The sequence below is a fragment of the Rhamphochromis sp. 'chilingali' genome (genome assembly GCF_963969265.1).
Source record: "Rhamphochromis sp. 'chilingali' genome assembly, chromosome: 22".
Taxonomy (NCBI): domain Eukaryota; kingdom Metazoa; phylum Chordata; class Actinopteri; order Cichliformes; family Cichlidae; genus Rhamphochromis; species Rhamphochromis sp. 'chilingali'.
This window is the reverse complement of record NC_137950.1, coordinates 18,319,476-18,345,874: the sequence shown is the minus strand read 5'-3', so window position 1 is coordinate 18,345,874 and position 26,399 is coordinate 18,319,476. Positions and strand designations below refer to the sequence as shown.

General features: G+C 39.5%; 3 protein-coding genes across 3 annotated transcripts; 2 read left to right on the top strand and 1 right to left on the bottom strand.

Moving 5' to 3' along the window:
* Nucleotides 1-415: 415 nt before the first annotated feature.
* On the bottom strand, nucleotides 416-2,621 carry LOC308390652 (large ribosomal subunit protein eL19). The gene is made up of 6 exons (XM_080872867.1): nucleotides 2,573-2,621; nucleotides 1,489-1,595; nucleotides 1,277-1,399; nucleotides 956-1,076; nucleotides 750-860; nucleotides 416-660 (listed from the first exon to the last, which is right to left on the bottom strand). The coding sequence occupies exons 1-6, from the start codon at nucleotides 2,575-2,577 to the stop codon at nucleotides 534-536; spliced, it is 594 nt and encodes a 197-aa protein (XP_080728993.1). The 5' UTR covers nucleotides 2,578-2,621; the 3' UTR covers nucleotides 416-533.
* A 386-nt stretch (nucleotides 2,622-3,007) lies between these two features.
* Nucleotides 3,008-20,305, top strand: gpam (glycerol-3-phosphate acyltransferase, mitochondrial). The gene is made up of 21 exons (XM_080872866.1): nucleotides 3,008-3,296; nucleotides 6,094-6,231; nucleotides 6,410-6,529; nucleotides 7,058-7,131; nucleotides 7,927-8,040; nucleotides 8,213-8,362; nucleotides 8,460-8,559; nucleotides 9,885-10,021; nucleotides 10,412-10,511; nucleotides 12,046-12,258; nucleotides 12,491-12,604; nucleotides 12,705-12,790; nucleotides 13,635-13,747; nucleotides 14,744-14,814; nucleotides 15,277-15,544; nucleotides 15,743-15,900; nucleotides 16,341-16,418; nucleotides 16,567-16,704; nucleotides 16,830-17,019; nucleotides 17,313-17,371; nucleotides 17,458-20,305. The coding sequence occupies exons 2-21, from the start codon at nucleotides 6,148-6,150 to the stop codon at nucleotides 17,572-17,574; spliced, it is 2,484 nt and encodes an 827-aa protein (XP_080728992.1). The 5' UTR covers nucleotides 3,008-3,296; nucleotides 6,094-6,147; the 3' UTR covers nucleotides 17,575-20,305.
* A 546-nt stretch (nucleotides 20,306-20,851) lies between these two features.
* On the top strand, nucleotides 20,852-25,791 carry LOC308391027 (FERM domain-containing protein 6-like). Its single transcript, XM_080873446.1, has 13 exons — nucleotides 20,852-21,168; nucleotides 21,433-21,523; nucleotides 22,267-22,346; nucleotides 22,870-22,928; nucleotides 23,073-23,298; nucleotides 23,383-23,538; nucleotides 23,935-24,000; nucleotides 24,105-24,173; nucleotides 24,297-24,471; nucleotides 24,655-24,807; nucleotides 25,100-25,231; nucleotides 25,325-25,347; nucleotides 25,431-25,791. The coding sequence occupies exons 1-13, from the start codon at nucleotides 20,950-20,952 to the stop codon at nucleotides 25,470-25,472; spliced, it is 1,491 nt and encodes a 496-aa protein (XP_080729572.1). The 5' UTR covers nucleotides 20,852-20,949; the 3' UTR covers nucleotides 25,473-25,791.
* Nucleotides 25,792-26,399: the final 608 nt, after the last annotated feature.

Below are 26,399 nucleotides of genomic sequence, written 5' to 3'. Positions count from 1 at the left end.
TGCTTGCAGTGCTTTTGCTGAATGAACACAAATTCAACTGTAAGCTATATGTGGAAAAAGTGGAAGATCTTTGTTTGTTGTTACCAAGTTGCTTATCTACCATTTTTAATAATACCTTTGAGGAATACTGTGCTGTGTGATCAAGTTGCTGATTGAAAATGACTTTTTTTTCCCCAGTTCTCTTTCTAGTTTAATTTCCTCTGGCTAAAATGAGTAGACGTAGATGTATTTGGCACTCTGCTGCCACCTTTTGTAGTGTTCAGAGCATTACCTCAGAAGCATAGTTTGCTGTCTTTTCATAGCCATATTACAATATATATATGGCCATGTTAAAAGAAGAAAAGGGCTTCTCTCACCTCTGTTTATTCAGGTATATATAAATCATAATCAAAATGAAATATTTTCCAAAGTACTCTTTTCATGTCAAATCATTTTTAATATCAAGGCAAGAACATTACTGATGATATTTTCTCTTATCCACATTTATTCACAACCAAAAGCTGATCCTCACAAGATTTGAATACATTTTAGATTCACTTTTTTGTAGTTTCCTCCTCCTTTGATAAGTTCTTGATGATCTCTTCTTTCTTGGCCTGGAGACGCTCTTCTCTGCGTTTGCGGGCTTCTCTTGTCTTTGTGCGCCGGGCCTCGGCTTGGTCACTGCAGGACAGAAACAAATTAATTTCAGTGTATAAATGTTGCTGCGCTTGGAGTGAAATAATACAAGAAAAGAAGAAGTGGAAACGTACGCCAGGAGCTTCTTGCGAGCCTTGTCAGCCTTTAATTTGTGGATGTGCTCCATAAGGATGCGTTTGTTTTTGAAGACATTACCCTTCGCTCTTAGGTAGAGACTGTGGTACCTAGAAGACACAAAACATTACTCATCTATCAATGAAACTGACATAAAACCTTATTCATGATCAGTGAGTACATCAGTGATGACATTCACTCTTACATGTGCCTGTCAATTTTTTTGGACTCCCTGTAGCGACGAAGAAGACGTCGCAGAATTCTCATGCGCCGCATCCATGACAACTTCTCCGGCATACGAGCATTGGCCGTGCCCTTTCTCTTACCTGGAAAGAAAATTATATTACTGAAATAAAACTCTTATCTTACTCCAAGTTCATACTGAAACCACCACTACTTGCAGTTTCTACAAGCAGTCCTTAACATGTACACACCGCTTGATTTTATTTTCCCAAATACGCAATTATTAGCCACATTATTAGTGAAAGCAAATTTGGGGAAAGATAACAATAACCTAACTACTTACCATAACCCGTGTGACGTCCCTTGCGGCGTGCCAGTGTGTTCTTGCGGCAGCGTGCACGGGAATGAACAGTCACAGGTTTTCTGATGATCAGTCCATCCTTTACCAGTTTTCGTATCTGCTGGCCTGTAGCCCAAATAAAATTCATTTAAATAAAAGCGTAAATTTAAGGAGCCCAGAGCCTACTACATAAATCCACAAAGGAAACAACTCACGAGAGTTTGCGTTGGCAATCTCGTTGGTCTCGTTGGGGTCCAGCCACACTTTCTTTTTACCACAGCGCAAGACACTGGAGGCCAAGCGCTTCTGGAGCCTGAGCATGCTGGGAGAGCAAAATCATTATATAAGCACTGTTGGAAATAGTTTTTATTAAACTAAATTAAAAACAAACAAACAAAAACCCCAACATTACAGCAAGAAGAAGCTTATCATTTGATTTAGTTTAATCTAGTTTAGTCCAGTGAGGATATAATTTAGTAATAGAAATTATAATTCTATTACTAATTCACCCTGGCAGTTACAGAAAACATACATGAAAAAAATATGTCACATTCTACGTTTCTGTAGTACAATCTTATTTGTTAGGATGGAATAAACTTTGCCTACCCATCACCATTCAATTAAAAAGCACCCTCGATTGTGTTCATAAGCCATTTTTACTTCATACCTAATTTTTTATGCCTATACAAGAAGGTGTGACCTTGACCAGTTGAGCGCCTAACGCCAATATATCATTTAAATTATTTTCTTCGAGTGTCATAAACTAACTGTTACATAAATGGACAAATCAGCTACTGAACTCCCATTTGAGTGTTTTTTGATGAAAGGCTGTAAAAGATTGAAACGTCATTTGCTGACTTTTAGATGTGCAGTAAACTTGTTTGTTTACTGGTTGGTTTTCCACTTGGGAGAAGAAGACTGTAGCCCAAGTACCAAAACACATGACAACAAGTAACACCTCTACCTTGCCGAGATAATTGACTTTCATTATTAAATCCGTTTTATTTCACTCAATCCATTCGTCAGCTTGTTGAAAAAAAGTCAAAACACTGCAGTCTTTACAGCTGATGCCTGGCTCAGTAGACGGGCTGTCTTCTAACATGTTGTGACATGTCTCACTATATTAGCACGGTTTGCTTACCAACAAAGGCCATCAACGCATTCTGGTAGAAATGAGCGAATTCACTCAAAGTCATCTAGACAGTTCTCCCCGCTGTTTTAAATAAAAAGAATCTCTAACACTTCCTGCACTTTGCTTGGAAATGAAAAGCTTAATTAAATTTCAAATATACAGCTTACCTCATGGCTGCTGCTAGCTTGATAGAAACGAAGGAAATAGAATGTTTGTGACACTACCATTATAGCCATTGCCATGGGTGAGACAACTGTGGCTGTAATATATAGAAATGTAAATACAGCCAATGTTTATGAAGTGACAGAATAGTTAAATAATTAACTAATAATTAATACCAAATAATTAATAATCTTAATCTTTTGGCTTTGGTTTACTGCGTCTTAAAATAAGCCACAATAACCCTATTGATGTAGCACAGTGGTACGGTCCGATAAAATGCTTGTATCAATCCGCCCACTGGAGGGCGCGTTAACCCAATGTTTCAAAGACTGCATTTTAAAAACAGCTTTAAAGAAAAAAAAAAAAGCTTTGTCAAGATGACACATTTCCACATCAAATAAAAAATGGACAAAAAAATAGAAATACTAACGCACCTTTATATTAAGTGTTTAATGTTGTCAAATTGCAACGCAAAGTGGTCAAAGTGGCGTCGTGCTGCCCTCTTCTGGCTGGTGGCAGAATGGCGCCGCTGCTTGTACCAAAACAAAACCACCGCAAGTGGTCCTCCCTCCTGTCACACATCCCCGAGTGTCAGAGCTGTGTTGTCCGGTGTACCAAGGACAGTGGAGCTAGTGTGTTACAAAAGAAGCGTACCGAAATACTCAGCGGCCGGCTGTTTGTCGATAAGCTTACATTTTAGATATGACTCAGCGTAACACTGTTGTCAAGGTAAGTGAGAGTCCATTCTCGCGAGCGTGGCTGGAGAGCTAATGCTAACAGCTACATCGTTGCATTATTAGTAACTGTTACTAACGCCGTTCCTGTCCTGTCATAGAAACAGTAACTGTGTCGTTAATATGGACTTGTTGACACGGTTGTGAGAGATAATTACTTATCATTTAGAGCCGTTTTTCACAGTAAAACACGACATAGTCGGTCAACTTTACACTGACATTGAGTTCGAGACGACCCCCGGCAATGTGGGATTTGACATTTTTCCATGTCTCATCCGCACTGAGGTAAACCGGGCTAATGCTAATCATTTAAGATTCAGACTAGATTAAGACATCGAGTGGAGAACAGGTTAAAGTCACCCCTGTCTTGGAGACCATCGTGAGTACCGGCGTTAGCTGTAAGATGAGATGTGCCTCATGAAGCTCGGAAGCATGCCATGCAGCGTGCCACAGACGGTCACGGAAGCTGCTCACATCACGTTTTAATAACTTTACGCAACACCATCCAAATGCACAAACTGGAGACTTTTTAATAATGTCTTTCTAGGAGGTGTCGGCTGTAACTGAACAGTACCGCGTTTCCGCGGCCAAGCTAGACATGGGCATGTCTGGTTAGTGCTATTGTTGTCTGATCAGCTAGTTATCTGAACTGACCATCTGTCACAAAGAGACCTCTCCTGTTTGACCTGCTTATTGCAAGGCAGGTCTGAGCCTGTCTGCCGGATTAACCCAGTGGTTTTCAGTGTGCATGAACAGGCATGATTTTGCTAAAGGTAAATAAAACGTGATTATGTGGCAGATGGCCCAGGCCATACTTTGCCAGTGTAATTCGATAGTAGCGCCTCAGCGTGTTGTTTTTTAATAATTTCTTGATGATACTTCATTTTGAAATTACTGATTGAATCAAATATTTAACAACGTTATAACAGATAGTGGAAGTTGCTACAAACTAATGTAGATATATCCCATGAAAATTATTCAAATTAGTTTATAGGATTTGCATACGTTGAATGTTATTATCCGTGTACTCATTAAACTTTAATGCAGTGTAAGGGCTACCTTCACTTGTTATCTAATTCCCTTAAGCTCCTCATTCTTGGAGGTCTTTGTTTTTCTGGAGTACTCTCGGCCGTTGACCCCTTTGAAATCTCTGCTTCCCTCATCTGTGTGCACATCACCCACTACAACCACAACACCACAGGAGGACAATGTCACAATGTTCATTCATTCATTGAAGCTTGTTAGGCAGGAACATTTTTGTGAAGAGGCCAGTCTGCTGACAGTCAGACGTATTAGTCAGAGAAAGATGGACCGACAGTGTCCTTAACTGACACACATACTGTACAGTCTGTGTAAGCATTCATTCATAAATTGACTCATTTCCAGGCTAATCAAAGACATTCTCTTAATTACCTTTGTGGGTTCTCTTCACATCTTCTCTCTTTCCTTACTGATGTCTAGCTATCCCCTTACCTTGTTTCTTCAGGAAGGTTCAGTGGTTATGCTATGTTTGGTTCATTGTAAAATCCTCCAGCATTGTGTGTTTAGTGTAAATTTTGACTTTGTTTCAGGACGCTTACCAGTGTTATGCAGGACAACTGGTGTGTAACAAAAGCAAAGTGTCATTTGAGGCACATTAGACAAATTATGTTTAAAATGCCAAACAAAAGCTTCCCATTATGTTATTTTTAGATTGCTATTTTGTGTAGTGACCATTTCTACATAGTGACTGATAGGGACGCTCCAGCTGTGTAACCGTGAGCTGATACTCATGTTAAAATGTCAGCTTGGGCAATACTGGCGTTTTACTTTTGTTTTGTTGTTGTTTGCCAATGGGCCTCTGTCAGAAATCATGGCGAACTGGTGACTTGTCAGATAGCACTGTTCAGCCAGTAAATCAGTGCGTACATAGTAGTTGATGTTGTTACTCAATCTAACTGCGGGCCTTTTGATAAAATGATAATTTTTCTGTGCCATAAACCTGCTGCTTCCCAAAGTAAAGGCTTTATTTGGTTCTGTTATTTGTTTTTTTCCATTGTCAAATATTTAATGTGTGCATTAAGCTAAACCAAAAAAAGAGCAGCGTAGTTTGGCTGCATATATCTGAGTTTGTGCATTTAATTTAAGGTTCTTGTCAGCTGGAGTTGAGTACGACAGCTGTGTCTTGAGGGCAGATGATGATCTTAATTAACATCTTTAAGAAGTGCATTGTTTGGTGTTTGAAAATGTTTGTGTTTTCTAAAATGAGGAAGTCTTTGCCCTATCTGTGGTCACACTGCTATTTAAAATGGCTTACTCGCATATCAGTTAAAGAAGTAAAACTTTGACTTCTCTGTTAACTAGTCCCACCAGACTGCATTCAGTCTGAGATGTTGGGGTGATTAATATACATTATTATCTGCTGCATCTTGTTGGTTTTTCCAGTATGACTTCCGACTTTTCTTAGAAAATCAGGTCTAACCGGAGCATGCCAGCGTTGACTGAATCTGAATAGCACAGCGATGCCTCATGTGGGAGGTGCTGACTTTTGGCTTTAAAGTTGAAAGGAAGCTGTTAACATCTGGTTGTTCACCATCATTGCTCATGCAGTCAAAATGCTGAGCAGAGGCTGCTCGTGAAGGCGATATAAGCTATGTCGCCCACTGTAGCTTAATACATTGCTGCAGTGAGTGTTGTATTTTTCCACCAGCTAGATTTAAACGCTGTGCATTTTCTTTGTGCTACTCACTAATATTCATTGATCACTTAAATTAAAAAAAATATAACTGTATTGTATTTGTGTGTGCTGTCAGCTTGCCAGCTAGTGGTGTGTGACCAGGAGGGAGAGGAAGGAGACAGCAGAGAGCATGGAGCTGTCAGATGGCTTGCTGCTGCAGGTCAGCAATGGAGAGCAGTGGTGTAACCGCTGGAAACATCCCAATGAAGACTCGGTAAGCCACAATTAATTTGTTTTCTTTTTGTTGTTGTTGTAATTTTCATTGTACATTCAGAACAGCGCCATGCATCCCCCCCAAGATCAAAGGCGATAAATCTCATATCAGCACACACGGTCCTTTCATGTGATGCTTTTGCTTCTTCCTGATCAATCTTTTTTTTATGCATTTCAAGGACCGCAGCACCAGCCCTTCAGTCCTGCGTAATGTCGCCAGCACGTGGAAGGAGGGTCTGCTGAACAGAAAGAGGCCCTTTGTGGGGCGCTGCTGTCACTCCTGTACACCACAGAGCTGGGTAAAATTACATCACGGCTAATTAACTGTGGCTTGAGTTCATTTGCTGATTTCTGGTCTTTTGTAAAGAAATTGGCCAGCATGGAATCGAATAGTTCCTGCTAACTCGATCTATCCTGGCTGTTCGGAAAAACAAGCAGTCCTCTTAAAAAAATCATAATTAAAAATAATTTTAGATAAGTCATTATTATTCATATAATCTATTCAGATCTAATTTGATTATTTAATTTGCTAATTAAATGATATGTGGATCTCAGGTTGTCTTCCTGTGTTTATATGATAAAGGTGAAAATCTGAAAAGTGGTTGCAAGGCATTTTCAAGGAATGTTTTTTTTAGACATAAAGCAATTCTTAAAACACCTCATTATTGAGTTTAGTGCAGTAATATAAAAAATTAGCTGTTAAAAGGTTCAATTCTAGTTAAATTTATTTTCTTAACGAGAATTAAAGCATAACAAGCTGTAAAGTAACGCGAAACTAAACTGATTCGAGTTACTTTCTCATTTTTTATCTTTTTTGTTCCTTACAGGAGAGACTGTTCAATCCCAGTATTCCATCTCTGGGTCTGCGAAACGTCATCTACATAAACGAGACCCACACTAGGTAAACGGAGCTTTTCACTTCCCTTCCACTTTAGGAACATTCTTCAACTGAAACTTCACGTCGTGCTTTGGCAGAACAGGAAAGTCTCTACTTGCCTTGTCAGTCCTCTGATCTCCAATCAGTCCCATTGAATGCAGTTCAGATTTAGGGTGAAATTCTTAACAACCAGTGTAAAATAACTGGATTTAAGTCAAGAGGATGACTCTCTGAAATTGTGGAAAGGTCGACAGATGAATAATTTACAGTGTTTGTCAGTGGACACCAGACACATGCACCCAGTGGCTGGCTTTTGTTGACAATACTCAGTAAGATATATGCCACCATGCTCCAAACCGAATGGGGAAAAACAGAAATAAGTTAATATCTAGTTCTATTAGCATGGAAACAGAGATGGTGATGTACCGTACTCAGCATGGTTGGGTTAGCATCGTTTGCTTTGTCCTGACACAGTCAGTATTATGTTACTTGAAAGCTCATCAAGGTATAGCAAACCTGACCTGTAACACAGCTGTTGATGATGAAGCTGTGTGTTTGGGTTATGCAGGTTATGCATTGTTCTGCAGTTCCTGGAAATGTGATATTACCATGAAAAGTCGTGCAAGTATTCCTGACTGTCCCTTATCTGGATGTTGATTCATATATTTAACTTATGTGTTTTTGTGCGAAAAGCAAGGCTCATGTTTATAACACAGCTTTCAGCATATATCTGAGTATATTTGAGAATCTCTTCTCGTATGTAAATATGTATCGTTTATGTGGTTTTATGCAAGCGTTTTTCTGTGTGTGCTCATCTAGACAGCGGGGCTGGCTGGCACGCAGACTGAGTTATGTGCTTTTCGTTGTGGAGAGAGATGTCCACAAGGACATGTTCACCAGGAACGTGGTGGATAACGTACTCAACAACAGCAGGTAAAAGTCAGGATACAGGAAATTCAGCCCACATCAAACTTTATTTTCCAATCATAGATAAATTTGTGATATGGTGGACATAAAGAAACCATTTTATTAGAGAAATGGAGACAATGCGTTGAATGTTAGAAGAGGCAGCTTTATGTTTGTGTTCTTCTTTTGTTGATTGCAGGGTGGAGGATGCTATTGTGACAGTAGCAACAGACTTGGATGCTGCAGCCAGCCAGCCTGGTCAGGAGCACAAAGCTGTCAGCAAAGTAAAGCAGAAAGCCAGGGCCTTCCTCCAAGAGATGGTTGCTAACATTTCCCCAGCCTTTATTAGGTATTTATACTTTTTAGTTTATGACAATATTGTAATGCCTTAAGCAAACCTGCTATGTTGTGTTCTGTTCTACATCTTAATTTTTCTTTTGGATTAGGCTAACTGGTTGGGTGCTTTTGAGGCTGTTTAATGGCTTCTTCTGGAGCATCCAGATCCACAAAGGACAGCTGGAAATGGTGAAGAAAGCTGCTACAGAGGTGAGGGGCAAAGACACACATGATAAACTGTCTCAGCACAATCTGCTACCCAAAATGAGTAAGACTGTTTTTTCCATTAATATTGAAAACTTGTTTCTGATTGCTGAAAACGGTAACGGCTAAACCGATAAAGCTGATGTAGTATTTCATGTACATAGTCTTCTTCACTGATTGCTGTGTCTTGATTAACTAGCGAAGCAGCCTTTATTTCTGACCACTGAAGAGGCTTTATGAATGTAAATGATTGATAGTTGTAAATATACATAAACTAGCACTAAATATACACTCCACTTTATTAGGTACACCATGCTAGTACCAGGTTGGACCCCCTTTTGACTTCAGTACTGCTTTAATTCTCTGTGGCACAGATTCAGATTTTGAACAGTGTTGACATGATAACATCATGCTGCAGATTTTTTGGCTGCACATCTGAGATACAAATCTGTCGTTCCACGACTCTGCAAAGGTGCTTCATTTGATTGAGATCTGGTGACTGTTGAGGCCATTTGAGTATAGTGAACTTGCTGTCATGTTCAGGAAACCAGTTTGAGATCATTTAAGCTTTGTTACATGGCATGATATTCACACTGGAAGATGGGTACAGTGCGGCAATAAAGGGATGGGTATGATGAGTAGCAATACTCGGAGCTAGGTTCTAGTGTTTAAATGATGCTCATTTTCTACTATGGGATCTTAAGTTTGCTACGAAAATTTGCCCCACCACCACCATTAGCCCGAACAATGCAGGATGGATCCCTACCTTATGTTGTTTATGTCTGATTTTGACCTTACCATCCAAATCTTGCAGCAGTAATCAAGTGTTCAGTTCAACTCAAAGCAGTCTGCTCATTTTTCTCTGGCCTCTGACTTCACCAAGGTATTCTTACTCAAAGAACTGCTGGATGTTTTCTCCTTTACAGGAAAATCCCAGTAGATCAGCAGTGTCTGAAATACTTAGATCAGCTCATCTGGCACCAACACTCAAGCCACGTTCAAAATCACTTAAATGACCTTTCTTCCCCATTCTGATGCTCGGTTTAAACCTCAGCAGTTCATCATGGCTGTGTTTACACACCTAAATGCATTCAGTTCCTGGGCAGTTATTGGGATTGGCTGATTAGACTTGTGAGTTAACAAGCAGTTGAACAAGTGTACCTAATAAACTGGCTGTTTAGCTGAGTGTTTATTTTCTTGCTTGTAATATTTACAAGGTGTTTTCTGTCATTGTACATTTCTCGTAGATAATAAAAGTTCTCAACATTGATCACATACAGAGTTCTTAAAAACGTGTTAGGAGAAATTGCTTATTTCTCTTTTCTTTGCAGCAAAATGTGCCGATGGTCTTCCTCCCAGTTCACAAATCCCACATCGACTACCTGCTCATCACGTTGATTCTGTTCTGTCATAACATCAAAGCCCCGCACATCGCTGCTGGAAACAACTTAAGCATCCCCATCCTCAGGTAAACATAAGGCCTTGTGTGAAGATTGATCTGGAAATAAGGTGTATGTTTAACTCAAACAATAAAGAATTCCCTGGAAATATGTTCGATAGTTAAATCTTTTTTTTTATCCTGCTTCAACTAGCATTTGGTTCAGCACTGATCCTTTTGTACTACATGGGTATTTACAACATGGGTCCCTGAAGTGTCAGGATGAGTCATCTTTATATTTTAAGTGCTTCGGTATCAAACTGTCCTCCTTTTTCATCATAGTCACACCTTAATCCAAATTAGTACCTTGAGGAAATCACTGATTAAAACTGTATTTGCTGACAGCTGTGGAGTTTGTGCTCGCTGTTGCTGCCCATTGAAAAGCTTGGAAACTACTTTATAAAACTTCTTTGTTTTCAGCACCCTGATCCGTAAACTTGGAGGTTTCTTCATACGACGAAGAATGGAAGAGTCTGCAGATGGAAAGAAAGACATTTTGTACCGATCTCTTTTGCACGCAGTAAGTCTGCAGAGCGGGTTTTCTTCATGTTTTCTGCTCTGTGTGTTCTTTTCTATTGAATAATGAGAGAGTGAAATGTTTTTGTTATTTAAGCCATGTCTTTGTTTCCAGTTTTACTTTGTAATTAGCATTATATCTTCCAAAGAACTTATTTTGACTCTGCTACAGTCCTGTCATTTGTAAGCCCAAACTAAATGTTTGGGTAGATATGCTCCTTTCCTTTATTGTAGTGACCCATGTGTCAACAGTTTTGCTCTCTAAACATATTGGGTCGGCTTATACGTCATCTAACCTTTTATTTACCAGTTGTAACCCAGTATTGGTCATTATAGGTTTTTCTGTATCACATGACGAGTAGATGTTCAGGCTTGTGTTGCAGATTCATAGGTTTTTGTTAGTGTTTCGCCATCATAAACTACTTGGAAGATTTTCAGTGTGTTTTCTACAAAGTAGCGTGGAAACTTAGGTGGTTTATTTAATTGCATGGGTTGATCTGAGTGGCAGATTTTCTTTGTATCTTCAGAAGGGGTTGGCAATAAGTAACAGTGTATTGTGCTTGTAAGATAGGTTCGTATTGTGTCCTTAAGATAAGAATTATCAGCCCAAGACATGAGCAGCTAGTAGAAATGATGAGCTGAAATTCAATCCTGTTATACAAACCATATTTTACCTCTTTTTCTTAAGATGAGATAAGATAACCTTTATTAGTCCCACACGTGGGAAATTTGTTTTGTCACAGCAGGAAGTGGACAGTGCAAAAGTTATGAAGCAAAAATTAGAATACAATAAGAATAAATACAGTACACAACTGTACAGAATAGAACACAATAAAATACTATATACAGTAGAATAAAATAGAATAAAATATACAATAGAATAAAAATAAAATACAAATGCTGTATACAACTGAGTAAAAATACAACGACGCCAGAAAAGAGTATTGCACTTAGTGTTATTGCACATGTCAAAGAGTGCACAAGTTGCAGCTGTAATGATTGAAAGTGGTCAAAGTAATTTAATTTGCTAAAAAGTGAGATTTTAATCTGGCACGCATGTGTCACTTGCCAGAATGGAATTAGCTTTCACAGGCAAGCTGTAGAAAAAGGTCACATGCTGCTCTAACTCCAGTTGCTCCCATGAAAACTGAACCTAGACGTCCCGGCTTACTTTGAATGCCACGGCCTAGAGTTTATTTCAGGACAAAGCTTCTATTCTCAAAAGTGTCTGCATAGCTAAGACAGCTGTGTACACACTGTACTCAGGAGGATATCATTATACAGCAAAGCTACCTCAGCATGCACCCGATTTCCTACACTTTGAGTCTCATGTTTAACCTGCATACTACAGCACTGGCATGGCCTTGACTTTACTTGACTGTCAGCTTGTAATTAAGTGAATTTCCTGCTTCGGGACGTCAGCAAATTACATTTTCACCAAAAATACTGCGACCTTTACATGTATTATTTTCTCATTTGTCTGACACACACCTTTTCTGTATTCACCTGATCATTTCCCTGTTTCGTCATTGTCGTAGTACACAGAGGAATTGTTGCGGCAGCAGCAGTTTTTGGAGGTCTTTCTGGAGGGGACTCGGTCGCGCAGTGGTAAGCCATCTCCAGCACGTGCAGGCATGCTGTCTATCGTGGTTGACACAATGTGCACGGGGGCCATCGGAGACGTGCTGGTGGTGCCAGTTGGCATCTCCTATGACCGCATTATTGAGGGAAACTACAATAGTGAGCAGCTGGTGAGTGTCTGGATGACGTCGGTGGCAACAAAGGTGTTTTTGTTTTTTGTTTTTTAATCATGCACAGAAAAAGAAAAATACACAGAAAAATAAATTAGTTGGATTTTGAATTTGTGACTGACAAAAATGTATGTATTTCTGGTGGTAGAGCCAAGCATGTTTTGACACAAACTGCTTCAGCTGTGTCCTTATAGCTATATTTTTGGTAACTTTCAAATCTGTCTTGTTCTAGGGCAAGCCGAAGAAGAACGAAAGCTGGTGGGGAATAGCATGTGGTGTGTTCAGGATGTTGAGGAAGAACTACGGTTGTGTCCGTGTTGATTTCAACCAGCCCTTCTCCCTGAAGGTGATTAATCACACTAAAAAGAGCTGAAAACCTTCCATGTTTGTTTTTTATATTGAATATGTATTTATGAATACGTATGTCACATTTATGTCAATTATAGGAGTACTTGGACACCCAGAGAAGCCGTCATAGTCCACCACCTGTATCTCTGGAACATGCTTTGATGCCCACCATTATTTCTGCAGAGTTAGTACAAATATACACACACGCTCACTCCATAGTCTCACATGTCATGACCTTCCTGGACAATCTTCATGTCCAAGCTCTACACCTCCCTCCTGCTACTTCATGGCAGGCTCTGTGACATTTGAGAACGGGTCGTTAGTTAGCCCTGGCAGGGGTCAGATCAGTTCAAAGCTGTCTCTTCATAGTAAAAACGAGCGATAAAGCACTGTCGCTGGGATGACTGCAGTCTGCCCCAGCTGGTCTACAGTCAGTTTCAAAACTTGTGCCAACAGTGGTGATTAACAACCTTCTCAACTCTTTGGAGACAAATATTATGGAAGACTCTTTTCAACACTCGCGTGAAATAGTGGCATATCACGTTTTGCTAATGGCACGGATGGATGAGACATGCAATGACTTTGGCAAAAGCCAGGAAGTAAACGAGTAAGATAACCACCCTGAGATCACGTTAGATAAATGATGACAAATAATTGGTAAGCTATTAACTTGAGATCTTGAACTTGAGTACTTTTTAACGGCAGGGGCAGATTGTTTGTAGAGAAGTCAGACACAGGGCACTCTCATGCCACTTTGTTCCTCTTTTGTCTATTTATTCGTCTATGTTTATTTGGGTTTTAAATACTGTATCCCCGTGTAGTGGTTGTATATTCTAATGTGTATTACATTTTACAGTACCCAATATTATTATATTCTAACATTATTGGGGGTTACACTGCAAGCTCCCAAAAATAGGAGTGAAAGATGAGCTGGTGTGTGTTTGGACATGACAACTGCCATCTTAAATTATACATACTGTGTGTGACACAGTAAAAAACACATTGGCTTGTTGTTATTATCCTTCCAGGCCTGATGCTCAGCTGTTTGATGGACAGGAGGAAGAGCAGGTGAACAGAGAGCTGCCCGAGGACATCTCTAGACGACAGCTTATCAACAACCTGGCCAAGCACGTTCTCTTTAGTAAGAAAATCACAACCCGCAGATGGTGGGTTTACTACATGCACGATGACTAGGAATCATAATTTAAAGTCTTCAGTAAGCACCGGTCCCTTAAATAAGCACATAAGTCTCCTTTTCATCCTGTGCTAAAGGTGCACCTGCTCACAAAGGCAGCACTCATGAAATACAGCACAGCATCAGTCCATCCGCTTTACATCACTCGGGGTGTTTTGCCCTGGGATAGCACTCCAGAAACCGGTTCTCCCCAGCTCATTCAGCTGCATTCTCCTACACTAGCTTTTTTTTTTTTTTTTTTAAACCAACAGCCTATCACAGAACCACCAGCTGGATGGCATGTTGTTTTTAGCCAATAAGGTGAAGGGGAGGATGGAAGCACAGGGGAGGGGGAAGAATGCAGTACCAGCTTAGCTGTTCATAAATGTCCTGCACCTCTATGCTTGATTACTACTTTAGGTGATCTGTAGTAACCCTTGTCTTTACACACTCCCTCACATACTCTTTCTTTCTGCCTTTGAGTGCTATCAATATAATCAGCTCTTTTAGGCCTATTTAATATTTTATTTGTAGTAAGTCAAACTCTGATGAATTAATTAAAATTATATATAACAAAACACAGGTATATAGCTTTTTTACATCCTTTCTCCCCAGCCTATTAAATCAGACAGCCACCCACCTTGAGTTGGGTTCTGTCTGAGGCTTCTTTATGTTAAGACTTTTTCTTTTTTTTTTTGTGTCCACACTTAATCACGCTCAAGGTTGAATCGTCTCTGTAATACTCTGTAAACTTTCCTGACTTGATATCTGCTATGATTGGATGCTATACATATATACACATATAAAAAGGAACTGAACACAGCTTAGTTTGGGGCTTACAGCACTGTAGTCTTGCTTTAAGGGTGTCTCAATGAATTACAAGTACTTCTGCTACTTCTGCTTTTTTTGTTCTCTTTCTGTTGTGTGTTGCTTATTATACCCTTTTGTATCTCCTCCTCATAGCGGCCAATAAATCGTCAGCAATCATGTCGACCCACATTGTGGCCTGTCTACTGCTGTATAGACACAGACAGGTATGTGTAGCTGTTGCCTCCTCTCTCCTCGTGTTCTGTCACTGCCAGATACACCAGCTCACATTTTTTTAAAATCCTGCTATTATTACCCCGTCTGGTATGTTTGTTTTTTTTCCCCTTGTTCCTCTTCCGTTTAGCAGGTATGCACCTTCCTGGGCATGACACTTAAGTCATAAATATAGGAATAGATAACTCTGTTAGAAAATCGTATTTCTTCCTGCATTCTCTTTCATCGCCTCTTGCATTAATTGTGAGACTCTGACCTCTACAGACACACTAATGTCATGACAACTGCTCAGTGCTGCATACAACCCCAAAAGCCCTTTTGTAGTTTTTTTCTTTGTTTCTCGACTTTTATTATTTTGAAGTGGGCTTATTAAAATTCACCAATATACTTTTTTTTTTTTTTTAAGTTTCTGATGTTGTTGTTGTTGTTGTTTTTTCCTGCTCATTTTGTGTCAGGGGGTGGTGTTGTCCAAGCTAGTGGAAGACTTCTTCAACATGAAGGAGGAGATCCTGTCACGAGACTTTGACTTGGGCTTTTCGGGGAACTCAGAGGACGTGGTCATGCGTGCTCTCCACCTCCTGGGGAACTGCCTCAATGTGACCAGCAGTTCTAATCGCAATGGAGAGTTTACCATCGCACCTAGTCAAACTGTACCTGCGCTTTTTGAGCTCAACTTCTACAGCAACGGCCTTTTCCATGTATTCATTTCTGATGCAATTATTGGTAAGTTATGCCAACAGTATTATGTGCTGTTTTGGTTCATCATTGTGGTTATTATTTAAGAAAAATATACTGAACATGTAAGCTTGAATAATACATTTTTTTAAATAGTTGGTTTAAATTGCTGTTTGAAGGTAAACAAGTGACAGTAGATCTAAGTTCAGCAGTCCTAAACACACAGGTTTTCCTGTACCTCTCCAGCCTGTAGTGTCCTGTCGCTGCAGCGAGAGCTGGTCATGGAATCAGAGTCTGCTCGCCAGCCTGGCAATCCCAGTAGTCATCTTCTAAGTCAAGAGAGACTCATCCGCAAGGCCGCTGGTCTCTCCCACTTCCTTATCAATGAGGTGGCTGTAGCACCAGTAAGTCCTGCATATTCCATCTTTATCACTCCAAATGTCTGCGCACATTTTACATACGCGTCTATGATATTATGACTACTGCTGTCATCCACCTCGTGTCCACTGCCTCATTTCTTCAGCAGTGGACATGTTTACAATCAGAGTCCTTTTATATATGCCAGACATTGTTTTGCGCAATTGTGACAAGATAATTAATCTTGACTTCATCTCTGTGTGGTTATAGTCTCATTGATCATCTGAATATAAGACATTCCTGTCACCGTAATTAGTAACTCTAACCTAGGCTCTAAATGAAGATTATTTACAATGTTTGCATATTAGTTTACACTAGTAATGATGGAACAAGTTTGTTGACAAGTAGTTGTTTATAAAATTACATTTTCAACTCCTATGTGGTTTCATGTTTTAGCGTGTCTACATCTCTCCTGTCTGTCCCACAGCCTTGCCAGACTATTTACCAGGTTTTCCATGACACAGTAACCAGGCTGATCCAGTATGGAGTTCTTTATGTGGCAGAGGTGAGTTTACAGGCCGTCAGCCGCTGGACAAAAATAACAGATCATGGCGGTTAATGTCAGAAGTTGAATGTTTTAGGAAGGACTCTTAGCGATAGTTGCTATTGGGTAATGAAACTTTCAGATCCTCTGATCTGTTTTTGTGCGTCAGGAGGACCAGGAGGAACTGAGCCCAAGCCCCACAGATGAGCCGTGGCCCAAAAAGTTTGCTGAGCCCCTTTCCTGGAGGAGTGACGAAGAGGATGAGGACAGCGATTTTGGAGAGGAGCAGAGAGATCGCTACCTTAAGGTATACTTAGACCATTTGGAATTTTGCAGCCAACACAATCGCCACAGCATTCACATCCAAACATCCACTGTTCACCATCAAAAATGACTTTATTTGACTTTTGGTCTGTTTGTGTTGTCTTTCAGGTGAGTGTTTCTGCAGAGCACCAGGAGTTCTTTGTCTTCCTTCAGCGGCTGCTCAGCCCGGTGCTGGAGGCCTACAGCGGGGCTGCGATCTTCGTCCACAGTCTGAGCCAGCCCATGGTCGAGTCCGACTACACCCAGAGGCTCTTCAGATACCTGCTCACACGCACAGAAAGAGGAGTGGCTGGTTATGGTAATATCCTAATATCGCCCACATACTGCACAATGTATTTAAAAAATAATTTAAAACTTCTCTAGTGTTACATCGCACTTGGAATTGAGAAAATTGCTAAAAATGAGAAAATGGTTTTTCCAGTCATGATTTTTTTTTTAGGTGCTGGGAATAAAGTCCAAAAGTATAAGTAGTATTCACATGAAAAATAAGAAATTACTATCAGATTAAAGAAGGATTTAGCTAGTGAAAATTTTTAAAAGTAAGATCCTGTCTCTGTTTTATGTATTTCAAGCACTTCTCTTTTCATTCAGGTGAAAGTGCAACTCATTATCTGGTTAAGAACACCGTGAGGACTTTCAAGGAGCTCGGGGTAAGCATGTGTGCATTTTTATGTGTGTATTTGGGTGATGTGCAGAGTCATCCAGCTAAACCTCCTGTTTTCTGTTTATTCTCCAGGTCCTAAAGGAGAGGAGAGAAAACAAGGTGACAACTCTGGAGCTAAGCAGCACCTTTCTACCTCAGGAAAATCGGAACAAACTCCTGCAGTACATCTTAGGTTTCACTCTGCTGTGACCGCGACGCGCGTCACCCAGCTCGGACCCCAGGCTCCTTCCAATAAAGGGCTTCTACTGGTTACTTCTAAACAGTCCCAGGTGCTACTCTGTGGAAAGCTTTACCAGGAAGTGCCTTCACGTAAAAGCAGCTAACTATCAGCTGTAGTCGGAAGAGACTTGAAGCCAGTCTTCCCTTTCTTCTTCTTTTTTTTTTTTTTTTTTTTGTTTCAGTCCCTGACTTCCTGTGTTAGAACCGCGCAGTTGATTTAACACGTGTATTGAAGGGGTCCCTCTAGGAATCGTTCGTTGTGAACTTTGCAGGAGAAGTCAAAAGGTTTTAATATGGGGAAAAAAAATTTAACCGTGCAGTCTGAACAAAGCAAAGCTGCCTTTTGTCTATACAAGTGAACAAGTAAAATATGCATATAAAATAACTGTAAACATAACCAACAACAGAGGCATTTTTATGTTAACTCTTTGTGCTTGTTTATAAAGTTGCCGTATTCTCTCCAGTGCACTCTAATATCTTACAGTTTAAAATGTGTTGCCTGTACATAGAACGTAGAACAACTTCATTTATAGTGCACTGAAATTATTACACTCTGGTGTAATTAAAGAGAAGAGTTTGCTGTACTCAGAGAGATACAGTGCACCTGCAAATTGTGTACATATCCAAGGTTTCAGTGGCAAAATGTATGAATTTAAATTTCCATACGGTGAAGGTCAGTTATTTCTAGTTGCTGTTTTTTTTTTTTTAGATAAAAACAATCAGTGTGCAGTTTGGCCCATGAACAATATTTACTTAGCGAATGCAATATGTACCTGTTGAAAGTCTGGCGTAGTCAAGGCCTAAAACAATGTCCACCTACAGTTAAGTGCATTCAAACCACTAATATCTAAGTGCATTCACTTAAACTTTTCATATGAAAAGTGACTTTGATCTCTTTTCTTTTTGCAGAACACCTCACTTTTCGATGAATGTTACACAGCACAGCACTTAAAGTAATGAATACCAGCCATCACACCCACTTTTATTCTAATAACAACACGCTCAGACACTCTGTGACATGCCTTTCAGGGAAAGCAGATATTTGGGATTACCACCTCTTTTTTTTTTTTCTTCTTCTATCATAAACACGCTGTATAGCCTTTATAGCATTGCTGCTGAAAGAGCAATAGTTGGGCATTTGTGAGTTGAAATTGCTGCATAGTGTGGTAAAATAGTGCAGTTCTTTTGAACAGTTGGCTAATTATGAGTGCAGTATAGTGTTCTCTTTACAGACCTCTGTAAGGTCAAAAACAAACAGGAAACAGAAAAAAAATGCAGTCATCCAAAACCTCCGGGTTAAATTCTTCTTCTTTCATGTTAGATATAGCAATGGAATTTTAAATTCCATCATTAGTTACATTCTTTAATAAAATCAATCTTACACTGACTTAAATTATGATAGAGTTTACTCTAGTAACTAGATATTACCTATTCTTCTTCTTATTATTATTATTATTGTTATAGTTGCATTTACACATTTAAGTGTTTCAGTGTTGGAATCAAAAAGTCAGATTATGCCTGACTGTGAAATTTTAAAAACATGAACAAAAAGCAGAGTGGCTGAAGTTAAAGTACGATGGTGAAACAACACAGCATTGTGCATTTGGCTGTGAGTTTCTAATTATGTTGTAAAGTAACTTGATAACACAAAGTCGATCAAGTCAATATTTAGTGTGTCTTTCAGTTTCAGTTTGCAGTGAACATGAATATAAACGTACACCGCTCCTCTTCTTGATGGCAAGAAAAAGAGGAAGCAGCAAGTTTGAAAGGAAGCGTAATGAATTGCCATCATTATTGAATGATCGTGAGGACATTGTTGATGCGTCAGGGCAATACAAGAATTGGGTCCTTTAAATAAATATTTCTATTGGGAAATACGTGTGATAGTTCAACACTTCTTGTTACAGGTCATTGTAATGTTTATTTTTCATATTTTTCTAAACTTGTAAATGAAAAAAAGTTACATATTGGTGAAAGACACCTAAAGCATGTGGAAGAACAGAAGAGTATGTTACTGCAACAAGAATGTGCTCTGAGAGTGTCACGAGCTTTCTAGCATTTCTGAGCCCTCGGTCTGTACAAGTCTCCTCACCAGGGGACCCATCTGCCATGATACGTACTGTACTGCATGTTTCCTCTGGTCGCCTTTAATCATCGGCACTTCAATGTGAACTCTGCTCAACCTGATAATAATGGTCTTTTACAGCCTTACCGCTGTGTATGTCGTGTAAGTTGTGTTGATGAAAGCGAGCTGTATGTGTAGAAGATTAATTGTGTTACCTCTTGAATGTTATCTAAAAAGGTCATTGTGGTATTGTCGAATACTTGATGGACGTGGTACAGATTTATAGTTTTTAATGAACTGCTTGTGGGATACTGAAGCTGCATTAACCACATCCCACTACTCTGTATAACGTAGGATAAATGCCTGTATCTGGGAAGCAGGTGCCTTTTTAATGCACTGTAGTATTCTTTTCTTGTTTGTTTTTCTTGTTTGTTTGTTTTTGTGCATGTTAATAATTTTGGGAATCAAAAAGAACACTGTAGATGGTAACTTGGAAAAAAAAATTCACAAGTTGAGAGAACATGTTAGGATCACCAGCTACTAAAAATATGTCACTTTTCTTTTTGCTTTATCAAAGCAAAGCACAATTGGCATTGTTAGATTTTGTTTTTAAATAAATTAATGATAGATTAGTGATGGTGTTGCCTTTTTATTTCTTCTATTATATCTAAAAAGCATTTTGTGATTATTTTTCTGGTGTGTGAAAGGGGTAAAAGGTTATTATAGTTAACTAATGCTTAAATAAAAGTGAGTTAGGAATGGTAACTGCAATGAAAAATTAAATAAGAATAAACTATAGTCATGTTAAAGAGAGAATACACCATATTTCAGTTTCAAAGTTCAACAGGTCAATTATTTAAATACAACCTCAGATGAACAACAGCGTGAATTATTACACTGTGCATGAAACACTAAGTACATCCCATCACTCAGTAGCTTGTAGAACAAACTGTTATTACCAGGACAGATTTTAAAAAGCTGACTATATTCAGTACATACGGGAACATAAACCCAAAGATAAACAAGCAGACACAGTGCTTCTAACAGTAGCTTCTGACATGACAATTTCTCTCTGCAAAACATTAATATCTTTCAGTTTTCTGTAGTATTTGGAGTGAAAATAACTCCCAGTATGTCCAAAAGAAGTAAAAGGTGATCAAATGATGCAAACACATTATTAGCACATTAGAGCTAATTTTGTTTATTTATTTCTAAAGAGATCAAACTGCTAAATAAATAAATAAATAAATACATTAAATTCTCTGGTTGCAGATCTGGTAATGTGGCAACTTTTGATGCATCTGTCTGTTTGTACAGACATCATTATGTGTCAGGCTGAGGAAGGAGGGAGGCTTGCTTTGTTAGGCCCATGGGAGGCTGTGAGGAGGATATATAGTGGATCGAGACCATGCGAAGCCTTAGTGGCAATGAGGACCAAACAGAGGCGACAGGTGTGCGTTCTTCTACCGAACAAGCAGCACCTGGATTGTGCTGTCACGGTGAGTGACCACAGGGCCTTTCTGTAGCATATTTTCTTGTTTGGTATTTTACTGTGACACGTCACATGGGCACACAGAAACCTAAATTACATTCATGTTAAGATTGCATTGATCTGTCAGTAGGGTATATTTATTTTTAAAACAGTGGAAGAGCTAAAACTGTATTTTATTAGAAAAAAACATATTTGCAAGAAAGCCAAAACACTGAAAGCATGGACTCTCAGTATGTTTTATGTTTTCTTTCTTCTTCCTGTGTGTTTATAGGTAAAAGCCAGAGGCCGTGAGGTGTTGAACAGTGTGTTGAAGCATCTTGGTGTCAGTGATCTCCAAGTGTTTGGTCTAGCTGTTATGAAAGGTCAGTTAGTTTCTGCGCGGGAGTTCAGGAGCAAATGTTTTTTATTCATTAACTGTGGAACGCTGAGATTCTGGGAGGCTGCTGATAGTGAGTGAACCTGCTGTAAGATATGATAAATGGAAAGCCATCTCCTATCAGCCGTAAACAACATAACTGAGGGATAACACGTGTTAAATGGACTCATTGTGTTGATTTCATGCAGCGCTGTCAAACATATGGTTTGCAGGACAAATATGGCCAAAACTGAGTTACTTTACTTGAGCGTGCAAGTTATGTCGAATTTTTTCTTCCTATTTTTCCACTCTTTCCTGTACAGCATGAAGTGTTGTGTCAGGAGCTAACCTACCTCAACTGTTAATTTTGCCGCCCTACCGAGAAGTGTGAAATATGCTCAGTTTCATGGCTGTTCATAGATGTGGTTCTTTGATTAAGACAGTTGCAGTTCTTTTTAATGACAGCAGATTTATTGAATGTGGAAAAACTGAGACATGTTGTTCAAATTGCGCTCACTATCTAAGACACACCAGCTAGTTTGTGATCCCATAAGTGTGAATGTTTTAAAAATGTATTTGTTCTTCTTCAGAGCAAACGCAATGGAAATAAAAGGCCTTTGTACTGCTAGGTTGTTAGTCAATACTTTTACTTTTCTGGGCCACATGGTCTGAAACTGAGCTGTATGTAGACCCTAAACTGAGCCTGACATCTCTGATTGAATGTGTGCTTTTTTTTCTCCTTTTTTTAAGATAATGATTACCTGTTTCTTGATTTGGACCAAAAGCTGAGCAAGTACTTTGGGAAACGATGGAACAAAGGATCTTTAATGGTTAGTTTTCCATTTCTTTTTTTGATGTAGTGTTTGCACTGTTGAAACAGAAATCACCAGATCTACAAACAGCCCCATGCTGTAATGGGAACACTCTAAAAGCTGAATTTAGTGATCTCACTTAAAATTTCATGTTTTCCTGGCAGTCATGATGATTTGCATATCAATGATCTCAAGTAGATCTTGTGGCTCATTGTTATGCACTGGTGCTGATTTCAGTAGTTGTGCAACTTTGCTGTTTACAAGACTGGGGAAACCTGCAACAGATAAGACTGAAGGCGTTGCTTGTATGAGTACTAAGATGTTTCTCCCAGTGAAAACACTGTATCCAGATAAAGTCCACCAATGGACGACTAACATGTCAAACATGTTAGAAAGATCTGACTTATTTTAAAAGTTCTTTTATGTCCACGTTTTCTTTTTCTTTTTTTAATGATTTATCATATTGGTCAAATATTAACTAGACTGTGTGATAGCAGAAACGATAAACTGAGTACTCTCTTTACTCATCCCACCTTTCCAGGTCCCGTTTATCTTATTTCTAAGAGTCCAGTATTATGTAGAAAGTGGGCTGCTAATTTTGTAAGTTTGTTTTCCATTACCTTCTTTTTCCAAGATTAATAATTTCCACTATAAGTGTTGCTGAAGTTTATGAAAATGTTTGTGGAAAAGTAGACACCTGACAGACTTCATAACAGGAAAAGAAAACCTCCCTGTTTCTTGCAGGAGCACCACAGTGCAGCAGCTCTACTACACTGAGCTGAGGCAGAAGGTGCTGCGTTCACAGAGCCACCATCAGGAGGCTTTGTTCTTCCAGCTGGCAGCCTCTGCCCTCCAAGCTGACGTTGGCGATCTGGCACAGGGAGAGGAGACTGAGGAGGACGGAGAAGAGAAGAAGCAGGAGAAAAAACACAGATGCTACTTTCTCCCTGAAGATTACTTCCCCTCATGGGTAAAAAAAAAGAAAGAAAAAGAAGTGTAGTCTAACCTTGACAGAAATACTCTTATATATATATCTGTGTGTTCATCTTCTCAGCTCATAAAGCGCAGAGGGAGAGAGTACTTACTTCAGCACAGCCCAGTGCTGCATGGTGAGCTGAGGGGGGTGTACCGCAGGCAAGCCATCCTGCACTTTATAAAGGAAGCCAACGAGCTGCAGGATGGACCTGTCACATTCTACAGGATGAGAGAGGTCAGACAGTGTTACAGTTAAACAAGGGCGAACTCTGTGTGAGGATGTCTGTTTCTTAATTAGTTTAAGAGAGACTAACTAAGAAACTTCTGTCCTGAGATGTTGAATATGGAGCTACCAGGCAGTTAAAAGGAAAAGGAAAAGAGGTCACATATATCAGACACTCCATAAACGCGTACATTTCAGAAAATCTTCAGAAAAATATCCTACAGGGTGTGAAAACTGTTACAGATCTCGTAAAAAGCCCCAGTAATAATTCTTTGGCATGCTCTTGCATTATTTGTCTCCCTTGGTCATTTTAGAGAACTCTTTTTGAGTCATGTTTGTTATGTGAGCCCATGGCTTTAAAAAACAACAACAAAAAAACTGCTTTATCAACTATTATTTTACACACAGGAGGACAAACAGCCGAGGAGTTTAATCCTCCTCGGTGTGACAGTGAAAGGAGTCCATATTTGCCAGGTGAGTCGTTTTCAATGACAGTCTCACACATAATTTTAAATAAAGTTTATGAACTTATTTTCACATGTACATATAGATTCTTGATCTGAATTTGTGTTTTTAAGGAGGTGGAAGGGAAACAATCTTTGTTGTACGATTTCTCCTGGACAGGTATTGATCGCTTTACCTTTCAGGTTAGGTTCTAAAGACTGGACTATAATCAAAATATACATACAATACAGGTCACATTGACCTGCGTGTAGCTTTAACCGTAACACACGAGATCATCCTCTTTATGTATGGCTCTTACTTTTCAGGGCAACAGGTTTGAAATCACTGCTGTGGGCTCTTTGTGCCTTCCTAAACTGGTTTATTACACTAAATCAGCTTTCCACTCTAAACACATCCTGAGGCACCTCCGTGACAGTCACCAACTCCACATGAACATCAGAGATGCAGTCAGTTCCATCCAACAGCTGGAAAACATGGGTAGTACGTAAGGCTTTACTTTACCACAACCTATCTAAGACACGACTGAGTCAGTTGTCTTGGTCTGAAACCAATATCATGTAATAATAATAACAATAAGTCTTTTAAGTGATTTTAAAAGATTTGAGATCACAGTCTCTTACACAGTCACACTCCAAAGGTGTTCTCTTTTCTGTCTATCTTCAGCCAAAGAAGCCTACATCTGCGACACAGCGTGCCTAAGAAAGAGTCTCCAGTGCAGCAACCTCACATCTTCAATGTCCGACTGCAGTGATGCTCTGGAAACAGCTACTGCCTGGTTTAAAGAGGAAAAGGAAGAGGACGGAGGCTCTACAACAGGTCTGCTATTGGGAGGAAATGATTGTGTAGATGGTGCAACATTTGCCTCTCAAACAAATTGTGCATTTATGTTTGGAAACTGGTAAAAACACGTTTAATTCTACCCAGCAATGGTTTACAGCAGTAGGTCTGCAGACCTAATTAAGGAAGAAAACAGCTGATGTTGCTGAAGTGACCAAGAGGGAAAGTTTAAAAGCTCATTAGGCAAATGAACGCAGAACTACTTTCTTAACTTACCTGTTGTACTTTTGCCTTGAACTCAAAATCAGTTGTTTGTTTATACTGATGCCAGGGTCTGAGCTGTGGTTGGACGAATCAGAGGAGTTGTTTGTTGATGATCCAGCTGAGGTGTCCTGGCTGGCTGAGCTGCTCCGTGGTGTGTCTGTCGACGCTCCTTTGATGTTACCCTCTTTTTGCTGGGCAGGTTAGTCCAAAAACCACTAAGACCATTCTAAAATAACAGTTGAATCATGTGTTAGTTCTGTGTAGCATGTGATATTGTGTCCTCTTTTATCAGCTGTCACCATGGAAATGAAACAGGTGAGCAAACTGCAGGTCTGTCTGTTTGAACATTTCCAGCACGATCCTGCATCAAAGCCAACATCTTTCTCTGTGATCTTCAGGTTCTGTGGAAAAAAACGGATGAAGGGATATCTGTGGACTAATTGAGATTCAGAGGATGCAGGGATTCATCACCCGTTCTTCATCTCAAGACAAGGAGACACCTGTTGGAGTTTGTTGTTATGGAGCTAAAATGCTGAAAGGATACAGCTGAGCGTTATATTTTGTTTGCTTAGAGGAAACCTCATTAAATGTGCTAAAACAGAAGCCATATAGTGACCTGAGTAGTTATAACTTGCTTTAAACTATACAGCCTAAAGTTGCAGTAATTACACTTCAGAAATCGAAAGAGGTATAATAGTGTTTTAATACATATTTACAAACTAAACGTATTAAAATATCAATAACATAATAAATACAACACTTGGGACATTTTTGTCATTCTTTGAACAGTGCTATTACAATCAGTGCTGACTTCTGTTCATTTGCCATTATTAATGTTACCATTAAAAAATTGTTCTGTTTTATGATTCAGGTGAAATTATGTTGTCAGGCTTCCACAGTGTGGCAGTATTTCCAAACAATCAGAGTCCATGCCATCATGTGAGAGGTCTAAGATGCTGTGTTAAGGGTGCACTCTCCCCTGGAGGTGTGGGTTCAAGGCACACTCCTGTTGTTGCGTTAAACCAAACATATATAAATGAGCTTTTCTGAAAATAAAGTAAAGATCTGTGTACAATATGAGAAGGTTGGTAGCAAAATCGGAGAGCAATGCACTGTGTAGGACACATGGAAGTACAGTGCCGAGGACTAATCTCCTTCAAAAACACAATGATAAAACCCTAATACTAAGCACTCAGAAGATTGTTTCACTGTCAGTGTTGACAGCTCTGCACATTGGCTGCTGTGTGAATCCTGTCTAGGGTTCTCCTTGGCTCTCTGTTCAAAGGGGCTCTCATGCTCTGGGGGGCCTCTGGATATTTGGGGCCCAGGTCTCCTCCATGCCTGCTTCATGTCTTTGGGAGCAGGCT

Bases quoted from the DNA above. Each gene is read 5' to 3' on its own strand.
- LOC308390652 (XM_080872867.1), bottom strand. The intron at 1,077-1,276 runs GTAAGTAGTTAG...TTTTCTTTCCAG, and splicing joins GGGACGTCACACGGGTTATG to GTAAGAGAAAGGGCACGGCC. The intron at 861-955 runs GTAAGAGTGAAT...TGTGTCTTCTAG, and splicing joins AAAAAAATTGACAGGCACAT to GTACCACAGTCTCTACCTAA.
- gpam (XM_080872866.1), top strand. From the start codon at position 6,148: ATGGAGCTGTCAGATGGCTTGCTGCTGCAGGTCAGCAATGGAGAGCAG. The intron at 15,545-15,742 runs GTAAGTTATGCC...GTACCTCTCCAG, and splicing joins CATTTCTGATGCAATTATTG to CCTGTAGTGTCCTGTCGCTG. The intron at 17,372-17,457 runs GTAAGCATGTGT...TTTATTCTCCAG, and splicing joins GGACTTTCAAGGAGCTCGGG to GTCCTAAAGGAGAGGAGAGA.
- LOC308391027 (XM_080873446.1), top strand. From the start codon at position 20,950: ATGTGGCAACTTTTGATGCATCTGTCTGTTTGTACAGACATCATTATG. The intron at 24,001-24,104 runs GTGAGTCGTTTT...TGTGTTTTTAAG, and splicing joins AAGGAGTCCATATTTGCCAG to GAGGTGGAAGGGAAACAATC. The intron at 24,174-24,296 runs GTTAGGTTCTAA...CTTACTTTTCAG, and splicing joins TTGATCGCTTTACCTTTCAG to GGCAACAGGTTTGAAATCAC.